The following is a 21,889-nucleotide window of genomic DNA, read 5'->3' as shown; positions in this document are numbered from 1 at the left end:
AGGGTACACCCTGGACTCCAAACATCTCCCAAATGTTGATTTATAATGTTAATGCCAGCTGGTTGTACCCTCTTGTTTAAAGCACAAGTCACACCAAGTTAGTCATTGTTTCTTATTTTATTGTCTTAAAAAGTTACACGATACCCCGAGGGCCGGGGAAATCATATACGCTAAACATTTAACACCACGACTACACAAGTAGGGACTTTTCAATATTACAAGCTTTACAAAAAAAAAATCCCTCTTTGAAGTTATTATACCGAGTATGACAGATAAACATCTCTTACAGCTCGACGTAACGTCACAATGAGGAACGATGTCTTGGAGAACGCTAAGAAACCCATCATGATAAGGGAAGACATCTTATGGACTATCCGCATTTCGTATGAAATATGTTCAGTATAAACACAGCATCCGTCGTGGATGGATCGTCTGTTCGTCGGTCTTGTTTACAGCCGTTACACATCAGGCATTTTAGTGCAAACATTGTTTTTTTTAAATCGCCATCCTCTTCACCGTTCTCTCAGAAAAGTCACGTTTCAGTGTCTGTGTGAATGTGTGTGTAGGTGTGTGTGGGTGTGAGGAAGCAGAATGCAGAGCGCTGGACTCGTCTCTCTGACACACATGGTGAATAGAGAGGAGAGATGTCTTAAATTAAACGTACACTCCTTCAAATGGATCTTTAAAAGGCTTAGTATAGCGGTGTTCACAAATCTGTATAGATGTGCGAAAGTTAATCAGGTTTGGTGTAAATCAATATTTCATATAAGAAAGAAAATAATACATACATTTTATAAAACTGGATAAAACTGCCCTTAACTGTAGTCAGTAAAAACATGTTTGGTGTCTTTCTCCCATTTTGCACTGGAGGTTTGAGGCTCAGCAAGTAAGGAAAGATGAAGCATGAATGGCTTAAAAGACCAAAGATCCGATTCTAAACAATAAAATAAGGTATAAGGCAACATAAATGTGTGTATGTACAATACTGTGCATGAGTCTGGGGGGGATAATGTAGCATACTCTTGGAATGAAAGAATGAATGAATAACCGTGACACTAGCTTGTCCTGGGTACCTGTGAGCTCATGCATGTGAAACGGGTGAATAGTGCATTTCTCAGAATGTGTTGCATGAGCAGCGGTTTGAAGAGATGCATCTGGTTGGTTTCACATGGCCCAGAGGAAGAATGTCGTAATAGATTCGACTCTTCCTGGTTGGCAGCTGCTGTCGGCTGACAGGTGAGACCTTACCAGAGGGTGGGAACTGGCCGAGCATTTTTTTTAAAGCCATAGCTGGTGTACCCAGACCATCATATATCGTAATTATCCATCCATCCATCCATCCATCTAACGATTTAGGAACTTCTGTAGTCCAACAAGGGGCATGGAGGCCAATGGTGACCATTGTATTTATTTCCATTTGGTCGACATTTACACGCACATTCACACACTACGGGCAATTTGGAAATGCCAGTTAGCCTCATCTGCATGTATTTGGACTGGGGGAAGAACTCAGGACGCAGGATCTGGAGGTGCAAGGCGACAGAGCTAGCTGCTAAGCATATAGTAATTAGCCTAACAGTTAATATGATTATGTCATAGAGCAATCATATCAATGACAGATCTAGGCTGATATTACCTGCATTTTTGTACATAAAGCACGTAATTATAGCCCCAATACAATCTGAGGGTGGACAAAGGACATGTCCTTAAATGCAAAAATTGAGTTATTGGACTGAACATGTTTTTTTCCTCATTTGAGCACAGATACAATACCATCCACTTGATCTACTTCTATTTTACAATTTTACCATATCGAGTCTGTTCCCTGTTCCCATGTGACGAATGTGTCCCGTTTAAGATGAAATATTTCCTTAATATGATCTAGTTTATTTTATTGCAACTTTTTAAACACAACAAAAATATTAGTTATGATTTGATGTTTGAGAGGTTTTTGAAAATAATTTTATCAAGGAAAATACATGGCTTTTACAGGTTCTCATTATACGCTAAACAGCAGGGGAACATAGGACACTTTGTCCATCTACCATAATGTCCGATGGAAATCTGGGTACCATAGCACCCTGGGAATGTAGGGATGATCGCTATGACTAAGTGCTAAGAAACAGAATGGCTGCTTTAAACCCTGTGTTGTCCTTTTTGTCATAAACCACAAAGAGATACTGAAGAACTTGACATTGTTAGCTATTTAAGCCTCCAGTGCAATACCTAAGAAGCAAACGTTAGACACCAAACACGTCTCGGCTGATCATTTGGGATGAAAGTAAAATTAAATAAGCTGGATAAAAGTGTGTGCCAAATTAAACAGAAATGTAAGGTAAAAAAAAATAGAGCTATTTAAATAAAATCCTGAAGATTAAGAAGTCGTGTGTTCTTTAAAATAGTCCGTAGTCAAGAAGTTGATAAATTTTTAGCACTTTATCATGGGTAACGTTAGCACCTTCACCATCTGCCTCAGCTCAGAAAGCGCCCACAGCTCAGTCACAGTTTGCAAGCTGCTAATCGTGGGCTTGACCAAATGGAAGAAACGCCATTCGTGTCACTATTAGTCATCGTACCAAAGTGTGGAGGTAGCAGTGTGTGTGTTGGTTTTTTTTTTCTTTCTTTTTTTTCTGTTCAGTAGTTCAGAGCACCGGCTTAAAAGAGAAAGTTGAAAAGATAAGCGGCTGGTGGGGAGCATCCATCATGTTTTCATCCTGTCCTGGGTATGCAGTTCTTTGCTTTTTTTTTTTTTTATTTTAGCCAAGAAAATAATAGCACCTGTTGTATCCAAAAAAAAAATTTTTTTTTACAACACATGCCTGATGATGTGCATGTCTGCAAAAATTTGTACGGTGGCAATTCATCTATAAACTGAGTTTTTTTTTGTTTGTTTTTTTGGTAAAACCAACAGATAAGCACGGTTTCTGAATTCTGGATCCGAATCATGAAAGGACGCTGAGAAAACGGGTCTCTAGAGCAGGTGCATGTGTGAGAAACAAGTCCATCTCCGTGGAACAAGGTGTGGAACTATGATTGACCTGAGAGTAGAGAACCAATACTGAACACGGTACAGAACGAGGCAAATCTGCAAAGAATACGGAGACCCGTAGTTCCCTAGATCGACAAATAGAAAATCAAAATCATGATAGAAGTTTTATACAACAAACAGCGTTAGTCATTATGAAGTGGGTTTTTCTTCAACCAATACCTAAAAATAATGTTGTTTTAATGTGTGTGTTTTAATCCGTCTCATGACTCGTCCTTTCCCCCATGCTCCAGTGCCTCGTCTAGACGCTGGTAATTGAGGCTTGTTTCTCCGGACGGGTGGCGGGTGGCTCGGGAATGGGCCGGAAAGCAGGAACATGGTACGGAGGCGGGGGTCTCTTGCCGCCCATGTGTCTGGGACTCAGAGCCATGTTCTGCCGCCGGTTATTGTCCACGTTGCTTGATGTGTTGGAAGCAAGGCTCTCGCGAGTGCTGTGGCCCAGATAGGGAAAGATAAAGAAGACAGAGTAGAAGAAGAAGAAGGAGAAGAAAAAGGAGATAAAGTACAAGGTGTTATGATGAAGAAAAGATGACGGGTTAAATAGTAACAGGGTGATGATGGTGATCAGCAGGAAAGCAAGAGGGAAAAGGAAAGACGCACAGAAATGAAGCGAGACAGGAAAGCACATTTGACCCTGGTTACACTTTAAGGGAAAAGTAAGCCATTTTTAATCTTTGTTTTCGCCCTTAACACCTGGTGATTATAAGCATCTTGTATTTAGAATGAAAGTCAAGACGTTGATTTTAAACAATATACTGAAATACTTTTGTTTAAAAATAGCATCAAGTAGAATTTAGGGTTGTTTCTGATTCATTCCTTTTTAACCTTAATTTGAGTGAAGATGAATTTACTTTTACGAAATCTTACTGCGAATCCTGTTACACGATGTGCGAATCAGCTTACAAAAGCCACAAACGTGTTCCTGGTGCCGTTTCAATTCCACGCTGTTCACAATTACTCTACATAAACTCTGACTAACGTGCCAACTCCGTCGGTAGATGTTTAGAAGATGATGCCAAAACACTGCTACGCTCCGCAGCTCAGCTTGGCCATGAGAACAAAGCGAGGTTTGCTGGGAACGAACAATTTTCCAGCAGAAACCGAGACATTTCTATTATTTGTTTAACATCTGTCCAAACTAGGTCTCTGAGCCTGTTTACACCTGGTTTCTTCCGTTTTAAGATTTCAAAGATGCTCATGTAATGAAATTCGAAACAGATTTAATTTCGAACCAGCCACATCAGGAGGTCCGAGGAGCAATTTGGTAAGATGGATTAGAGTGAATGCAGCTGTATGTTTAAAGCCCAAACCCTAAACGATCTCTTTTCCAAACCATTTCAAAACTACTGAAAGAAATGAATCAAGAAACAACACCGAGTGGTGGTTGTGAAATCTGCTGATTTGCACATTTGTGCATATTTCAATCCAGCTAAACAGAGGTACATCACACTCGAAATATGGATGGATAAAATGAAGATGCATAAAATGACCAGGAGTATACAAGACTTCAGATAGTGTAATTTCATCCATCTTGGAGACTCTGTAGTCCAATTAGACCGTGGAGTCCAGTGGTTATTATTGGAGGCCATTAGTGACCGTTGTATTCATTTCCCACTCATTTATTTTCCCGACAGTGGTAAGACCTCCAGGCAATATGGGCAAATTTGGCAACCCCAATCGGCCTAATCTGCATGTCTTTGGACTGTGAGAGGAAACCAGAGTACCCAGGGAAACCCACCCAGCACGGGGAGACCATGAAACTCAATGCATGCAGACCCTGAGGCGGAAATTGAACCCGGATTTTGGAGGTGTAAGGCGACAACCAATAAGCCACGGTGCCACCAGATACAGTCAATCCATTCCCTGAATGCTCATGTTTTTTTCTGTCAGAATTCATTACAAAGATAGAGAATTTACGCCTTCTCCTGGAACCAAAAAATGCCAACCATACTGGTTTTAGACAGTCCCAGCTGATTTGCCACAAGAATTGAAAATATTCTTCCCTAGAACCACACCAAAGGAGATCCAAGAACGAGTTGAGGGTGAGAATTTGTGTCTTTAATCTAGCCCCGCTCCACCTGGAACCGATTGGTATGCTTTGAACACATCCAATTATTTAAAAAAATACATAAGAAGTAAATAAATAATTAAAGGAACATCGGGTTCTGATCGGCTGTTCAGTAACCGGGCTCTTGTAACCGAGGAACCTCCAATCACATCACTATAAAACGGTTGGAAAGTTTGATGACTGAGGTTTGATGCTTTAGTGGTTTTAACTGCAGGGTCTGTATACAGTGTGAGCACGGGATGCCAAGGAGGCTCACTTTTTCCACAGATTGCTGTCTGTTTGCCGGGGGAAAAAAATGATGTAGCTGCCTGTTTTGTTTTTTTTTTAAACCCGGTCACTTATTCTAATGCTTGTTTTAGGTATTGGGTCATAACGCTTACAATCTACATAGGGCAAATCAAAAACGTTTATATAAATAACTTGAATTTCCATTTCTTTCTTGTTCTTTTGTTCATTACACTACAGATTAATTCACAAAATTAAGTAAGAATGAATGCAACACATACACACACCACACGTACGCACAGGACTGAGGGAATAAACACAACAAACGGAATACAACATGAAAAACAGAGCTTTGTTTAATAATAAAAAAAAAAAGATTCACATAATTAAGAGGGGGGGATTAAAAACAAACATGGCACATGTTTTTGCTTCTATGAATGTGTGAAATGCTTGACTTAGGGGATGTTTTTGGAGCTACACAGCCTGTCACTAGTATCTGTACACTCCAGCTGTACTGTTCCTTATCGCTGATCTAGTACGCTCAGGTTTACACCCTTTTGTACCATTAGTATATATTTTTAACCTAGGAAGCGCATATAGGGTGGCATTGGCTTTGATCACTTTGATTCTGTGTGCTGATGTATTTTCTTTTAAAACAGAAGGTGTCGCTGTGTTGCTTGACTGACTTACACAACAGCCAGTAGGATATGAGATGCACCATACACCTAAACAAATCTCATGGTACCGTAGTGAACTTGCAGAATTTAGAGGACAGAAGGGACTATCAGTCGCCGATCAACCATAGTGTTGACTTTAATAAAAAATAATAATTATCCTCGACTACAAGAGTGTATAGGATTTTATGGTCCTATTGTATGTCTTACCTGAAGACCTTAAAACAATACATTATCAGTCAAAAGTTTGGACACACCATCTAACTCCATGGGCTTTCCTGATTTTCTTTTGCTTTCTACACTGTTAAACAATGCTTGAGGCGTCCAAAATATTCATAAGTCTCCTCTGAACAGTTGATATTGAGATTTAGCAAGGATATGCTACTTCTGCTCTGTAAATCCTTCATAACGCCTCTAATCTGAGGTGCTGTTGGTTAATTGGTGATTTCTAAGGCTGGTAACTCTAAATAACTTTCTCCTCTACAGCAGAGGTAAGTTTTGATCTTGCTTTCCTGGGAAGGTCTTCATGAGAGCCAGTTTCATCATGGTGCTTGATGGGTTTTAAAAATGCACTTGACACAATACTGTTCTTGCAAGAAACTATCTCAGAAAGTCTGACCTCCATGTCTTATAACATCGACTGACTACTGTGATTGTTGTTGTTACTTAATTCTATAATTATAATAAATGTACAAAATAAATCACAAAAGAAAAAACATTGAATTAAAAGGTGTGTCCAAACTTTTCACTGGTACTGTAGAGTAGCACTAAGTGGCGAGCACAAAAAGCTTTAAAATGCCACTTAAAAGATGATTACAGCTCAATTATCTTTCTTTCAGATTAAAAAAAAAAGATACGAATATCATTCTAGGGACCACACACAGGTGTAATTCACTAATAAAACATGCATGAACTAATCAGAAGTTTATAGTTTTATGATAAAATTGCCTATCTACTGTTAACAGAGTTAAAGCCCAATTTAAAGACAAGGCTCAACTTTGACCTGCGTCTTCGGAAGGCTGTCGTCCACCAATCGGAAAAAAATTGGTTGCTTTTAAAACGCCTTTTAAAATGAAGTAAAAAAAAAAAAAGTATTACTAACATACTAATAGTTAAATATTTTCGAGCAAACTATTTGACAAGTTTTGTCACATTTTATCATAAGCCTGAGTGTCTGTTTACTCGTTGCATGACTGTGTTTCTTGTTCTGAGAGTGTACAGCGACTTCCCATACTCAAGCAATGGTGCGATGATAATACCCTCTTGTTTCTATTTGCTGCTGGATTTTACAGGATGGAGATATGTCGATTGCTAAATTAAAAAAATGCAAGCAGATGAGGAGAAATCAGCAGAATTAGCCTACTGCATGGAACACATTATTCAAATTTTACATCCCAACTAGTTTTTGGCTCAAGTCTAAAGACATTTATTGGACTGTTATGTGGGAATGTTGGAAGAATGCACAGACTGTAAGCTTGACAGCGTTCAGACATCGAGGAAGCAGTGCCACAAATGAAAAGGATGTACTGTCGGGACTGGAGGGCAAGGACACAAACATGGCAGAAAAGCAGAGTTGCACTGTGCGCTCGAGACATCCAGGTTAATACTGTACTTGAATCTATAAACTTAAGGATAAAGGGTTTTGGGTTTTGTATGTGTTTAGAGTAGGAACACTTAACTTATAACTTAATTATCAAGCTTTACGTAAGTTGAATCTGTGCAGCACTCGAGATTATAAATTCTTCCTTACAGTAATATTTCTGTCTTTCGCCAAAAAGCTCATTTTTTATTCGTAACCTGTGAATATTTGTGTTCTACTTCTGAAAGAGCGCACAGTCCAACCAAGCCACAATCAAAGAAATATGAATAGCAATCAATGTACACTTGAAGAACACTTTTGCATACTAAAAAAAGAAAGAAACAACATTGAAAAAAAAAAAAAACAGAAAATTAAATGCAAACAATTATTTAGGTGTAAACACTTCCACAACAAAATTGGTAGAGGTATAACCACTAAAAAAAATATATATATACAGGTCATGTGGCTATTAACATTTAATAATTGAATAAAATTAGATTACATTTGTGACCTAAACAATTAGGTAGGTTTATATTTCATTATTTTTTGTGAGCAAATGCTTTCTGATTTAAAAAGTTCACTAATTAGCATGCTGAAGGACAGGATGTTTGGCAACCAATGAAAGTCTAAGAGCTGCTTTTCTGTAATTATGACTGCACGATACATCACTGTGCTTTTTAAGCAATATCTAATGTCCTAATTAATAAAATGCTTGTGACTATAGAGCTAGAATGAGTAGTGATAAACTCCAGACTTTTAGACTAACAGCATGGTCGGTCATTCTCATTGAGCATAGCGAGCATAATCTCATCTCATCTTCTATACCGCTTTACCCTGTATTCAGGGTCGTGGGGACCTGGAGCCTATCCCAGGAGGCTTAGGCCATGAGGCAGGGTACACCCTGGACAGGGTGCCAATCCATCGCAGGGCACACACACATACACACACTCACACACCCATTCACACACTATGGACAATTTGGGAACACCAATTAGCCTAACTTGCATATCTTTGGACTGATGGAGGAAACCGGAGTACCCGGAAGAAACCCACCAAGCACAGGAGAACATGCAAACTCCATGCACACAGAGACGGGAATCGAGCCTGGCTGAGAATCGAACCCGTACCCTGGAGGTGCAAGGTGACAGTGCTAACCACTACACCACCGTTCCGCCATCCGAGCATAATTTAAGATGTCATTTACACACTTCAGGTCTATCAAAAGCAAAAAATAGCGACTTCCCAATGGACAGTATGGTACGATTTTAAACAACTTTTTGTCATGGTAAAGTTCCGACCCTGAAGACTCTTATATTATGAAACTCCTTCTGACCAATCAGAATTGAGCATTCAGCTATGCCGTGGTGTAGCATGCTGTAATTTACCATACCGTGCTGTCCAGTGGAAAAATACTAGTAGGAGCTGCTGTTGTACATAACCAGATTGATATTTTGATTACATGGATACCATACGGTATATTCTTGCATGTTATGTTTTTCTTCAGTCTGAAGCATCTGCTCAAAATAGTTTCATGTGCCTATTGATAGTGGCGTACGTGGCCTTCCAGTACGTGTGCCACTGCTATATTAGTGAATACAATTCATTTCACAGTAGTATAAATCTCATTCACAGAGGTTGTTACCACTGATAAACCAGCTAAAGATGTGAACATTCTGGAGTAATTCTAATATTTTATAAAACATAGGTCATGTTAAAAAAAATCCTACTTGTCAGAGTGAGTAAACAAAAAAAAAAGAAATTGTGCTATAGTACACTTGTCTATTCACAGAATAGCATACTGCTCCAGTTCAAGCAGGAGAACTACTCTGGCATCCAAAACAAGAGTAGGAAACCCAATACTGGACCTGAGTGGCTTACCGTGGGGAATTAAATCCACTGTCCACAGTCACACTGCTGGAGTCCATGCTGTCCAGACGTGTGGAGTGGGCAGACTTCTGGCTGTTGCTGCTCTCGCCCTCTTTGGGACTAAGAAAGGTTAGGTTCTTTTCAAACTTGCGCTGGAGGTCTCGTTCCTTCTCCCGGTCCAGAAGCCACTTCATCGTCCCACCGCCTTCCAACACTTTTTCCTCCACTTTGTTTTTATGGCTGGTGTCCTCAGACTCATCATCTGATACGTTGTAGTAGTCAAAGGTGGTTTCCATGCACGAGGCCTGCTCTTGACCAGAGGATGATGGTACAGACAACGGGAGAGGAGCCTCAAAATGTTCCTGGTTCTCCAGGACCTCCATGGACTTTGTATGTGGAGATTTGTGCATTGTACCTGGCCTGGAGAAACTGCTTTCCACATAGTCCACAGGTTTAAACAAAGTATCTTGGCTGTAAACCTCTGCTATTTTGTCCAAGTCACCTGAGTCAGGGTTGTGTTGGTGCATCAAGCGTCCATTATTCAAAGGCTCTGGCATCTGGTTAGGCACAGATAATGTTATACTGTTCGGGCCCATTGTGGACTCATCATTATACTCTACAGGGTGAGGTGAGGTCAGAATCTGGGCTGTATGTTCAGTAGGAATTCCTTTCCAAACACTATCTGTAAAATCATGGTTGGACTTTACCAGAGAAGAAGGAGCAGAGTACGACACCTCATTCGCTGCAGTATGCTGGAAATAGTCATCCACAGGTGTTTTTAGGGTGCAAGCCTTAAGGTCAGTAAAGGCTGTTAAACAGTCTTTGCTTTTACTCTTCTCCAGCGTTCTACAGTGCATGGCATCCTCTGGGGCACCCCTCCCAACATCAGGCACACACATGTCAGAGTTCAACCTAGCAGCAGAGTGCATAGTACGAGAGTAGTGACTCTTCTGGGCAGATGCCCTCAAAGTCCCATCATCAGTGTAGTACCTATTCCGATCATCTGGGCTGCACTCAAAGTCGTCAATGGTGCCTAAGAATGGTCCTCCTAGAGGGCCCTTCGAATTGTCCATGGATCGTGACCTCTCTTTAGCCTTATCTGATCTTTCGTTCCGTGATTTCCTTTCCTGCGTGTGGCTATGGCTGCGATGGACTTTGGAATGTGATTGCGCCCTTGAGGGTTCTGGAAAGGGCATCTCTGTCCTTCTCTTGGCTAGCTCTCCTGACACATCCCATTCTGGTGCTGTAGTGAAGTGTGACTCCACGATGTTTGGGTTGCTATGCACCAGGTACTTTCCCCTGTTTCTCTCCATGGACATCATGGTCTCTCTTGGAGAGCGCACCAGAGAGGAGCTGTAAAATCTGTAATCCCGGTCATAGGATATATCCAGATTTGAGCCTTCAGACCGCTCTCCTCTAGAAGCGCGTGTTTTGCTGTGGGATCGTGAGGATTTGCCCTGTTGGACCTTCCGGTGACTACGGCTGCGTTTGCTCCGAGTGCTCTGTTGAGCCGACGAGTTAGCTTTGCTTCTCTGAGCCTTCTCCTCCTCTAGTCGTTTCATCACGGCTGTATGCCGGGCCAGATTCTCAACTGTCAGGTCTGGGTTGATCCGTCGGATAATCTCCATCTCCACATCTCGTGGGACAGTGCTAGGTGTCTCCTCATCCCTCAGAGGCCACTCTTCAGGAGGAAACTGGGCAGAGAATGTAGCAAGATGCTTCGACTTGTCTTTCTTGAAGCTTAGCCGGAAGAGTTTCAGGCCAAATTTCTTTGATTGCTTCTCGCTGCCCCCACCGCTACTGCTCCCATCCCTCTGCCTGCTGTTGCTACCTTCCGTCTTGAAGGCGAAGCTGAGTGCACTTTTGTTCTTCTCTATGGACTGTTGAGGTGGAGGAGATACTGGGTGTGGGGGTTCCTTATGTTCCTTGGACCTTCTCTGCAGCGTGGAGTTGTGCGCATTAGGCATCTCCTCCCGATAGCCATCACTGTAGGGGTCAGTATGGTTTTTATGGTGTGATCGTTCCCTGACACAGCCTGAAGCTGAGGGGGTCATGGTGCCAGAGGGAGGAGAGGAGCACGGCTGCATACTCCCAGGTATCCTCTCGTCCAGATGATACCACTTGCTATTGGTGTGAATGAGTGAGGGTGTGATGAAGTATGTCTGTGGGGTAACAATAAAGTAGCCCTCTGGGGTTGGATAAATCTTGCGCTCTCGTACCAGCATATTAAGGGTATGCCTCAGGACCTCGAGGGTTGGAGTTGGAACTCCTGCAGGAAACACAACAATCAGGTTAAAAGAGCTACTTCTAACAATAACAACACAGACATTAATTAATATGGGTTATCATTATAATTATAAAATCCATAATACAATAGCAAATTAGTCACAAGGAACAAACTTGTCACATTAGAAATTATACCTCTAAAAGTGTACCAACAAGGCCTGTGATATTTGTCCATGACGAATATAAATAAGAGAGAGAAATTAAAAGGGCTCTGTTTTGTTTTTTTATGTTCCTTTGGAGGACTGATCATCTTAATCTTTTGGTGATAACCAACACAAGATGTCAGTATAGACGAAATATTTCGAAGTAACATGTTATATTTTGCTCAACACCATCAAATCAAAACACCAATGGGGGGAAAATCATTTGGAAGAATGATATTCATCCAGTCAATGCCAAGTTGCTTTCAAGCTGGTGTGGTGTCTTATGGTGGTCCAACACCTTACTAAGATGTTGGCGTTTCCTTGAATATGCCACTAATCTGTGTAATTCCTAAGCCATAATTACTCCACTCATTATTATCACCATCTCATCTAGTGTTCAAACAAATGAGAGGATTTTGACACACCATGCAGACACAACACTGCCAGGTCTGCCCTCGCTGTCTGGTTCGTTCCTTTCAGAGCGTCACTTCACGCACATAGCGTCCTTGCCCTTACCCTCTGTTACATCATTGAGTCCTTAACGCCAGTCTGGCATGATGCAACATTTTCGACTAGAGAAATATGCATGAGGCAATTATAGCATTAAAGGTACAGATGCTGAAGAGGGGAGACACCAAGAAAATGTGGTTCTTTTTTAAATCCGAATAATACTGCAAAGGGTGTTATGTTGATGTAATCACTGTGAAAGTACATCAGTTTGAAAAGCATTCGATGAAACTTATATTTGAATTGTGTGCCTTTTTTTCTTTGTTGCCTTCCAACAGGCTCAAGACATATATACCATTCCAATACTCTTGAAAGATAATTCCATGGCCTGGAAATATACTTGACACAAAGAATAAAAGCACCAATCCTACTGGTGTGGGTAGGATCATCACAACGAACTAAAAGTATGTGAGTGCCATCTTTTGAAAATTGACTCCATAGGCAACTTAAATGCACAAACCCAGAAAAATTGCTCGCAAAGCCATGTTTTTTCGCTTGCCGCAAGCCAGTTCTTAGTAGGTTTGCATTTAGGTTTGAACGGGCAGTAGCACCAAACATGAACTAGCATCTTTGGTGGAAAAGGGGTAAGGGTGCATCGGGAGTTTGCCTAATGATCCAACAGTGGCATCTTGGTAGTGGTGGTGCTTCAGTAAAACAACCTTCTAATCAGTACCCCAGAGCTTATACCCACTGAGCCACCACTATCCTAAAGCTCAAATAATATTCCAATGCCACTTATCATAGGGCACTGGATATGTTTATTTACAGACATTTAAACCGCCCAGCCTGACTTCAACTTCTTTAGTATTGACGCGTCCAGACTAATGCTTAAGAAGGCATATGTAAACATGGTACCACACTAAACGTATGTAAAAATGTAACCTACATTGTTGTTATAATCTAAGGTATAGTAGTCACTTAGCACACATTTCATCCCATTTATTTTACCTCTCACACACTGTGTTCAATGCTTGTGCTCGTGCTCTATAAATTTGAGTAATGCACCTCACATGGTTTGCAGGATTTCGGGGCTGTAATTTTTCAGCTGTCAGGGACTAGCAGTGTTGTGGAACAAAATGGGAGTAAATCAGATACACTCTTTTGTTTTAAATAGTCTTGTATCACATCCAGTGACCATTTCTCATCTAATCGCTGGTTTACGGCTAAAGAAAAATAAGCTTCCATGATCATACCGACTGAAATAAAACTTTACACGTGGTCTTTTGAGAAAGGAATCCTTTACCATATATTTGAGATATATATTATATATTTAAACATACACATGCTCAAGAAAGTCTAAAAATGACTGAAGTTTTGTTTTTTTCGCAGAATGGGTTCCTTTTATGTTTTTGTCTCTTGGGCTTTTCCTTTTTCTCAGGGTCACCATATCAGATCATTTAATCCGTGAGTACCTGGCACCTATTTCTTTAGGCTTGGGACTGGCACAGACAATGCCCTGCATCTCCAGTGGCTAGATATTACATATGGGCATAGGGTTGAGGGCCTTGTCCAAGGGCCCAGCTGTGGCAACCTGGATGTGGATAAGCTCAAACCCTCTAATTAGCAATCTGGAGCACCAGCCTCCCTGTAGGTAGACAGTTCTCTAACTTTTGCATCATACAGCCATTTATTTCATGCAATTAAGCAAGAAAAACTGAGATATCATTGAACTTAATGTAATGAATAGTAGAACCTGGGAAGAATGTGGCGAGATGCTCGATGAGTGTCTCCTGTGTGACGGTCTTGCGTGCGGAGTTCATGGCCGAGATGGCCAGGCACAGGATGTCCCCCAGCGGGATAAACTGGGACTGACTGATAGGAGACATGCTGATTGGAGACACATCACCTGTAGGACGAAAGGAAAAAGGTTAGTGGGTTTGTCAGGAATGTTTGCATGAAGAGGCATTGATCACATGAGGAATATACTGTGTAATACGCAGACGAATTAATAAAACATCCTCTTTTGTGTTTTGTGGTAATATAAAAGGAAATGGTGAGCATCTAGGACTGCATAAATAAACATGCTAAACTGTGATCTTGATTTGTTTTTTGAAGCATTACATAAACCAGGGCATAAAACAGAACAGCCCTTTTCCCCTTTATTCACTGTCACCTGTGACCATTGACACTGCAACACATGACATCAAGTGCGGCAAGTGTTTGCTGTTGTTCCTCATTTCACTGCTCCCTATTTTCTCGGTGCACCACGGCAGATGACAATTTTGGTGTTATTGTAATGGCACACTGTTTACTAAATCCCCCTTTCTAATTTATAAAGGCTTGGGAATGATTAGGTTCAACTGGTTGGTACGATCCCCTCATTCCCCTTTCCACCAGGGCGGATTCGGAAACGGTACCCAATTCAAACCAGTTTTTAGTTTTAAGACAGCCAAAGCACCAACCCTCAGACAGAATAACTGGTTCCATGATGACACCAACACTTTGCTGCGCCAGGACAAAGAACCATATATACGCCTGGGGCTGTGGGCATGATTATCACAACCAAGTATAATTTTGTGACCACTATCTTTAGACAAGGGACTAAATATTCAATGGGAATGTAGAGACGTACACAGTATACGTAAGGGACGCAATAACGTGACTCTCTAGCCCATGGAAAAAACAAGGACAGTTCTTAGGAGGTTCACTATTGAACCGGCTCTAAACCAACACTGGGATCGCACTTTGGTGAAAAAGAGGCCTCGGTGGCTGAAGTCCGTTCCCTGACCGGGAATCAAACCTGACCCATCCTGCATGTGTGTTCAATAAGTCTGTAGAAGAAATGATAGAAGAAATAACTTTGGAAACCATCGAGTGAACAAAACAAGTGCCAGTGAAAAGGAACAACATGTCCAGTCCGGTTAAACAGACATCTTATATTATGTACTGAATAATACATTGCTAATTATTAAACAATGACTAAATGAGCAAAATGAACATGGGGTGAATGAGTCATGGCGGCACATGCTGCCGCACTCGCCAATTGTGCATCGCATACAGATTCTGTTTATCAAGCAATTATTTCAGAGAATGTGCATTATGAAATCATAATTGGCAGAAGAACAGAATCATTGCCATGATTAGTTGTGCAACCACCCATCAATTCGGTTACATTTAAACTTTAGTCTATTTCACACAGCCTGTTCAGGGAGGGAATATATGGTGCCATTGTTACGCCTTTGCATTCCGTATGAAAGGAACAGAGGCGCCGTCGTTGTGCCTTTAAGCTAAAAGGTAGAGAAAAGCACAGAAGAGCAAAATTTGTGACAAGGCAGGACAAGATCTGTGTAAAAACGGAGTAGATCCCTATGGCACTTAATTTGTGCTAAACCTATAGTGCATTGAAAATAATGAAAAAAAATCAGCTGAGACTGGATCAGTAGTGTACAGTGCTTGTTTTTGGATCACATTTAAAAAAATGTGCCCTACGATTGGTTACAAGAATTCATCTTTATTTATAATTGGTTAGAAATAGGAAACGATTCTAGACTGCAAAAGCAGGACTATGTTTTTGTCAGTTAAACACCTGTACAGTGAGAAACCAAAGTGAACTGGTGAGACTGTGAGCTCAGAGCAGAGTGCTGCTTTTGGTGAGTCAGGTAAATTTGCACAGCTTGCAATCCAACACCATCCCCTTGTCGTTTAGAATGTAATGGAATGTGCAGCATTTCCGACACGTGGTACATTTAACACTAGACCAACAATGCTCTTGTGTAGGTGCCAGGTCTACTCTGATAACGAAACGCTGCTTGAAAAGGTCTACCGAGATGGCTGATCGTGATTATTTAATTACGATACATCTGTATTATTTAAATACTTAATTATTTCACACAGGTAAAGTGACAGAAATGCCTTTGTAGAGCATTGTATAAGTGGAAAGCTAAGCTGATTAACCTGAAATGCCCAAATTAGCAAAGAACACAAGGAGATCCTGGAATGACTTTGCAAACTGTTGGTGGCAGAAACCTTAAACAACCTTAAAGAGCCTCTGGATCATCCCTAAAGTTGACCTGAGACTGCATGGCTAAAAACTGGGCATTATTTGGGTTTAGCAAAGCAAATACTCATGGAATAATGACAGCAGTGATTAATAATTCAGCAGGCTTGAATCAAGGAAAGAGAACAACTAGGGAGATTGCTGAAAATGACTGGAATTGGGTTCTGAATTTCTTTTTACACAGAGCAAATGTGGTCCAGAAAAAAATAATAAAATCATGAATGACTGTGAACAGAGATCGATGGAGTTGTATCAAAGAAAAAATAGTAGAAATCACAGCTATGTTTAATGGTAAACAGAATTTCCACAATATGATGACAACTCACTAGATTGAGACGAAATACCCGTGTTACCATGAGAAAACCATTTGTTAGTAAGAATCAGGACAAACTAACGTCTTCAGATTGTTAGGAAGCATAAAGATTAGACTTCAGAGCAATGGAAAAAGGTCATGTGGTCTGATGAGTCCAGAGTGAAGGGTGCGTCAGTGTAAGAAGGAAATCTCATAAAGTGATGCACACCTCGTGCATTGTGCCCACGGTACAAGCCTCTGGAGGCAGTGTTATGATCTACAGTTGCTCAGTTGTACTGAATGACCATTTTATCAAATCTATGCGGCCTTTCTTCCCTGATGGCACAAGCATATTCCAGGACTGGAATTGTAAAAGAGTGTCGTTGGACCATGCGAAATCATTTTTACACATAAACTGGACACTACAGAGTCCGGACCTTAACACTCCAGTTAAAAAGTCTATAAAATGTGCTGGAGAAGACCAATGTTGTTTTGTAACACAGTGCAATTGTTAGAAAGTGTCACGCGAATATCTCCAGGGCGGTGGACGTTGTGTTGTCTGGTATCTCGGTAACTTGGCACGCTGTCTTTTGTTGTACTGGATGTAAATCTTAACAGGCTTTTTAAAATATAGATCATGTGGTATTGTTTAATTTAATTGAATGAAACGTCTTCATCGGCTATAGTGTGAGAGTAACTTTTTGCTTCAGACCAGATCACACCATGTCAATGATTATTTTTCTATACCATTACACCCCAAGTGTTTTATACCCTACATGAAACATTGAGGTTATTTTTTGCTTAAGGTGTAGACCTTTGGTGTATAAATGTGCCAGTATTTCAGTAATTCCCCTCAGGCAGAGCTAAGAGAAATCATGTATTTGGCATTAAATAGTAACACAGCAGTGAATTAAATACAAGTAAATAATCTGAAAGCTTGAATGGTTTAATTGAATGTTGGCTTGGAGTGAAAAAAAATCTATTAAAAAAAGCTGCTCGGGTAAAAGGGATAAAAAAAAATCTGGCAACACTACTTGGTGCTGGGTTTCTGGATATTCAGAAAAATAATCCTTCATCGAAATGAAAGGTCGCATTTATTTCTGGCTGAAACAACATGTTTAAAGTTGTGCCCCCTTGTATTAGAAATGTCACTAAAGTAGGATTTGGAAAATGAAAGGCGTTTTGCTTAACCTGCGCATCATCCATCATCATCAGTGCAACAGGAGGATATCGTTTATAACAAGTGGGGACAAGTTATTTATTGTAATTGCTGAAAAGAATAAACTTTGGGATGGCGATGGATATGCTGTCCCACCGCTCTCTGATGTAAGAGACAAACCTTTCCGTCTACACACTCACAGCATTGTGTTCCTTCTCATTTCCTCAACTGAAGGACTTTAGATCAGCAGCCTGGAACTGGGAGCTTTATCGGCTTTTAGACACACGGTCACAGAACAGGAAACAGACATCAAACATCAAACAGCAGCAACTCTTAAGAACCGTCCGTGTAAGCATGGAGTCTCTAAGAGAAACACACAGCTGTTGCTGTTACATTGCAGAGCAAGTTATTCAGTATTTTAGTACCAGAAAAGTAATTACGGAAGGTATTTTAAGGTCTCATAAATTACCGCGTCTTCAACAAGTTAACACAGGTCTTAATGGTTTCCTAAAGTGGGTGGTAATGCTCAAGTGAAAATAACTCATAATGCATTTATTGGAATGCAGGCTCCCTCTGTTTCACTCCTCCTCCAAACACACAGTGTCGGTGTCTGTGTAAATGAGCCGATGCCGAGCCACGCCCCCACCAGAAAACAATGCAGGGGAGGGTTTTACTTATATGAGGTCATGTTAGGGGGAAAATTTTATTGGCTTGTTTAAGCCTCAGCCAATATGGAAAAAAAAAAGAATAAAAAGCAGGCAACATTTTTCCTCAAATGTTTTTTTTTTATATTAGCACTGGTGACAAAAATATAAAATGCATAAAATACTTGCATTTGAGGCTGTAAAATCTTGCAGTTCCTCTATAATCCTACAGCTCTAAACTATTCTAACATTGGTAGGCAGCACAACATCCTATATGCAAATTATTTGCTAAGTTTATTTAAAACAGGATATTTTTAAAATTTTCAGTTATAGAATCACAATACAAATCAAATCGCTACTAGAGACCCATCTGAATGACTAAAAAGTAAATAGGTGGCCTTTAAGAGAAAATCAGTGTGAATGTAAACATGTTAGTCTGACTGAAATTGTACGGAATTAGTCCTCTCAAAGTGGGACTAGCACACCCAGATAATGTGGTTAAGAGTTGAGCTAACTCAATCAGATGGAATTAGGCATGGGTGCAATTCCTGCCTCGGGATTTGACCTGGAAGTCACATGAAATGCATAAAGGGCAAAAAACGTTAACAATACAGAGGTGTGGTCTGCTTTTGGATAGAACCATAAACACACGAATAAGCGTGCATCTCATTAGCACAAAAAAAAAAAAAGCATAAAGTATGTACGAATTGTACAGCGCTGTAAAGTTCCTCGACGTGACACCAGTTCGGCACTTGCTAACCTGTTGCTAATCGCTAACCTCGATCGTTTCAGTCTGTGACTTAACACGCCATCTGGGAATACAGTCCTAGCAAGCTGAATAGTACTGGTATGGTTAGGAATGTGCTCTGCAACCTTTTTTAAATTTGGCCCACATTCACGTCCACTTCCGTATGAGCGGAAATAATACCATGAATACTTTATCCTCTGTCGAGAGACCCATTTCCAACAACAACTGCACAACACAACTTCCTTTTCACTACTGGGAACATGTGCAGCTGGGAGCCATGCCCCGTCGACCAACGCATCAATGTGCATCCGAGATGCACAAGTTTCAGTACCGTACATTTTAACACATCCCCCTACTATGCCGTGCAGCTAAAAAGACAGATCATAATATAATTACTAATAAAATGCCTAAAAATTTCAGAGAACGTGAATTTCAGATAAGATCCATGTTTTTACTTTGCTGCACTATTTATTCATCCCCTGATGAGTTCCTGATGCGATTCTCAGGAACATGCTCGTTTATTACCCAGACCACTGGTTCAGCACCACAACATAATCCCGCTCGTGTACTACTTTAAATCACTCAGTTTGGTGTTACAGGGAGAAAATGATGCCTCCGCAAACCACCCCGCCGACATCAGTGATTCTCTTTTCTTATTTTCAGTGGGAAAATATAGAGAAAGCTTTCTGACAGATAAGTTTCTGCCTCAGAGAACTGGATCTGCTTCTTGTCAGTGGAAAAGTACACACAGCTGTCGAGGCTCAGTCAGGTCTCTGGTGGCACCGTCAACAGGATATGATCAGCCACTTGCATTACAATAGACACACAGAGGGAGAAAGATAAGACCAGCTAAGGAACATCGATACCTCGGTATGATCGGCAGGTTGCCTGGATTCAAGACAAGTTTAAACCTGACACTTTTCCTGCTGTTCATTTGGTAGAGCGATTTAGAGATCTAGATTTCTTCGTGATACAATCCATTCATGGATTTAGCACAGAGCAGACGAAGAAGAACAAGTAGCAAAAATCCTAACCAACAAAATGTAACTGTGGTATTGTAATGTTGACTTTATAGTACTTTTTGCAATGCTTTACTTCATTGCAAATGTTTTAGAATGCTGTCTCCTGATTGGCCAGAAGATAATCTAGAACAAGGTGTAATTGATAACAGGGTCTCCAGCACCAGCACATCATAACTTTCCCCCAATACAGTATTTTGGCTTATACAACAGGTCGGGTGCTCTGATTGGACGAGAGGCATAACACAAGTGGTGATTACAGACGATAACAGCACCTGTATGTGGAGTGATACATAAAGTTAAACGTTTCAGTGCTGTTACTGTCTATTATCACCACTCGTGGAATAACTCACATGGCAGCTGCTTGCCAAAGCCCACATTCAAAACACTTTTATCCAACACTTTCAGCATGGAAACACATCTGATAATGTTATGTCTTCTTGAACAACACATACTCTCCTTAATAACTGCTTTTAAGTCGTTCCCGAATCGCCTTTGTAGTGTCCGTGTTCTTTTATTGACGGGTTAGTTTCTAACAGGCTTAATCTTAAACCACTCAAATCGGCCTCCAAAAACTGATCAAGGGCCCTACGTGCCTTTGTGCCTACGACTGCATCACAGCCGTGCTGATATTTATCACGACAGCACTCCCTCTCATGTGTTATTGCTTAGAAAGTAAATTTTTGTCTTAAACTCAAGAGAAAGAAATATAAAGAGAGGCTGGTGATGGAATGACTAGAAATTTTTATTGATCGTACAACGAAAGTGATAACAGGGACCAACTTGTTAAAGATAACTATAAATTGATATTTTAAAAAAAGTGTTTCATTCTTTAAATACTTATTGGAAAACTGTAATAATATCGATAATAAGAATTACTACAGCATGATGCATCACATTTAATCCTGACACACAATATATATATATATATATATATATATATATATATATAATAGCTTAAAATTTAAATCTCTACACTGGTGATAAAATCATTCACTCTTCTGATTTTTAACAAAAGTAGACTTATGAGACGCGACTACTTCTGGCCTTTTCATGTATTACATCATATCAGAGACTAATGATACAGTTCAGGCTTGTTTGTTTCTTATGTTTTTGATCAAATCTCTAAGCTTTGCATGAGACAGCACCTCAAACAGAGACCCTAGATCCTGTCTGGCTTTCCAGACCATTCAGGGATCAAACATGCGCGTGCGCATGCACGCACACACACACACACACCACCCAATCCTGATGCAATAAGAGCCAAGGTAAGTAAAGCCACCTTAGAAAGTATAGAGTGAATTACATGAAGTCTCAGACAGAGACAGAGACAGAGAGGGACTGGCAGACATTTTCATTCTGTCTTGCTCCCTCCCCCTGGGTGGGTGAAGGGGACAGAGGAACAGCTGCAGAGGGCATTCAAATATTTACAGATGGCTTTTTAATGATCACTTATCCGTGAATACTGTGAATTCTTCGTCAACAAGCTCTCCTGAGACACCTTTAACCTTTCAATGAAGGAACCCTCCACATACACACAACTTAAAAATGGGAAAAGCTTGCCACTGAAAGCCTGAACTGAACAAAATGCAGTGTGAGAAAGAAGAGAAAGAGGGAAGACCTCGACAGACAGGTT

At 40.6% G+C, this 21,889-nt stretch overlaps 1 protein-coding gene across 4 annotated transcripts in view; it reads right to left on the bottom strand.

Annotated features, from left to right (window-relative positions):
• Positions 1-2,903: 2,903 nt before the first annotated feature.
• The window catches only part of stox2b (storkhead box 2b), a 70,800-nt gene continuing 51,814 nt past the window's right edge, over positions 2,904-21,889 (bottom strand). For 3 of the 4 annotated variants that reach the window (XM_053490017.1, XM_053490025.1, XM_053490034.1), the window contains exons 2-4: positions 14,088-14,240; positions 9,471-11,727; positions 2,904-3,477 (exon numbers count right to left, since the gene is read on the bottom strand). In XM_053490017.1, the coding sequence (XP_053345992.1) occupies positions 3,288-3,477; positions 9,471-11,727; positions 14,088-14,240 (2,600 nt within the window). In that variant the 3' untranslated portion in view covers positions 2,904-3,287. Of the gene's footprint in view, positions 3,478-9,470; positions 11,728-14,087; positions 14,241-18,042; positions 18,123-21,889 lie in introns of those variants that run through there. The other variant, XM_053490042.1, reaches the window with a different exon arrangement.

This window comes from Clarias gariepinus, chromosome 2 (genome assembly GCF_024256425.1).
Source record: "Clarias gariepinus isolate MV-2021 ecotype Netherlands chromosome 2, CGAR_prim_01v2, whole genome shotgun sequence".
Classification (NCBI taxonomy): Eukaryota; Metazoa; Chordata; class Actinopteri; order Siluriformes; family Clariidae; genus Clarias; species Clarias gariepinus.
This window is presented reverse-complemented; position numbering and strand designations above follow the sequence as displayed.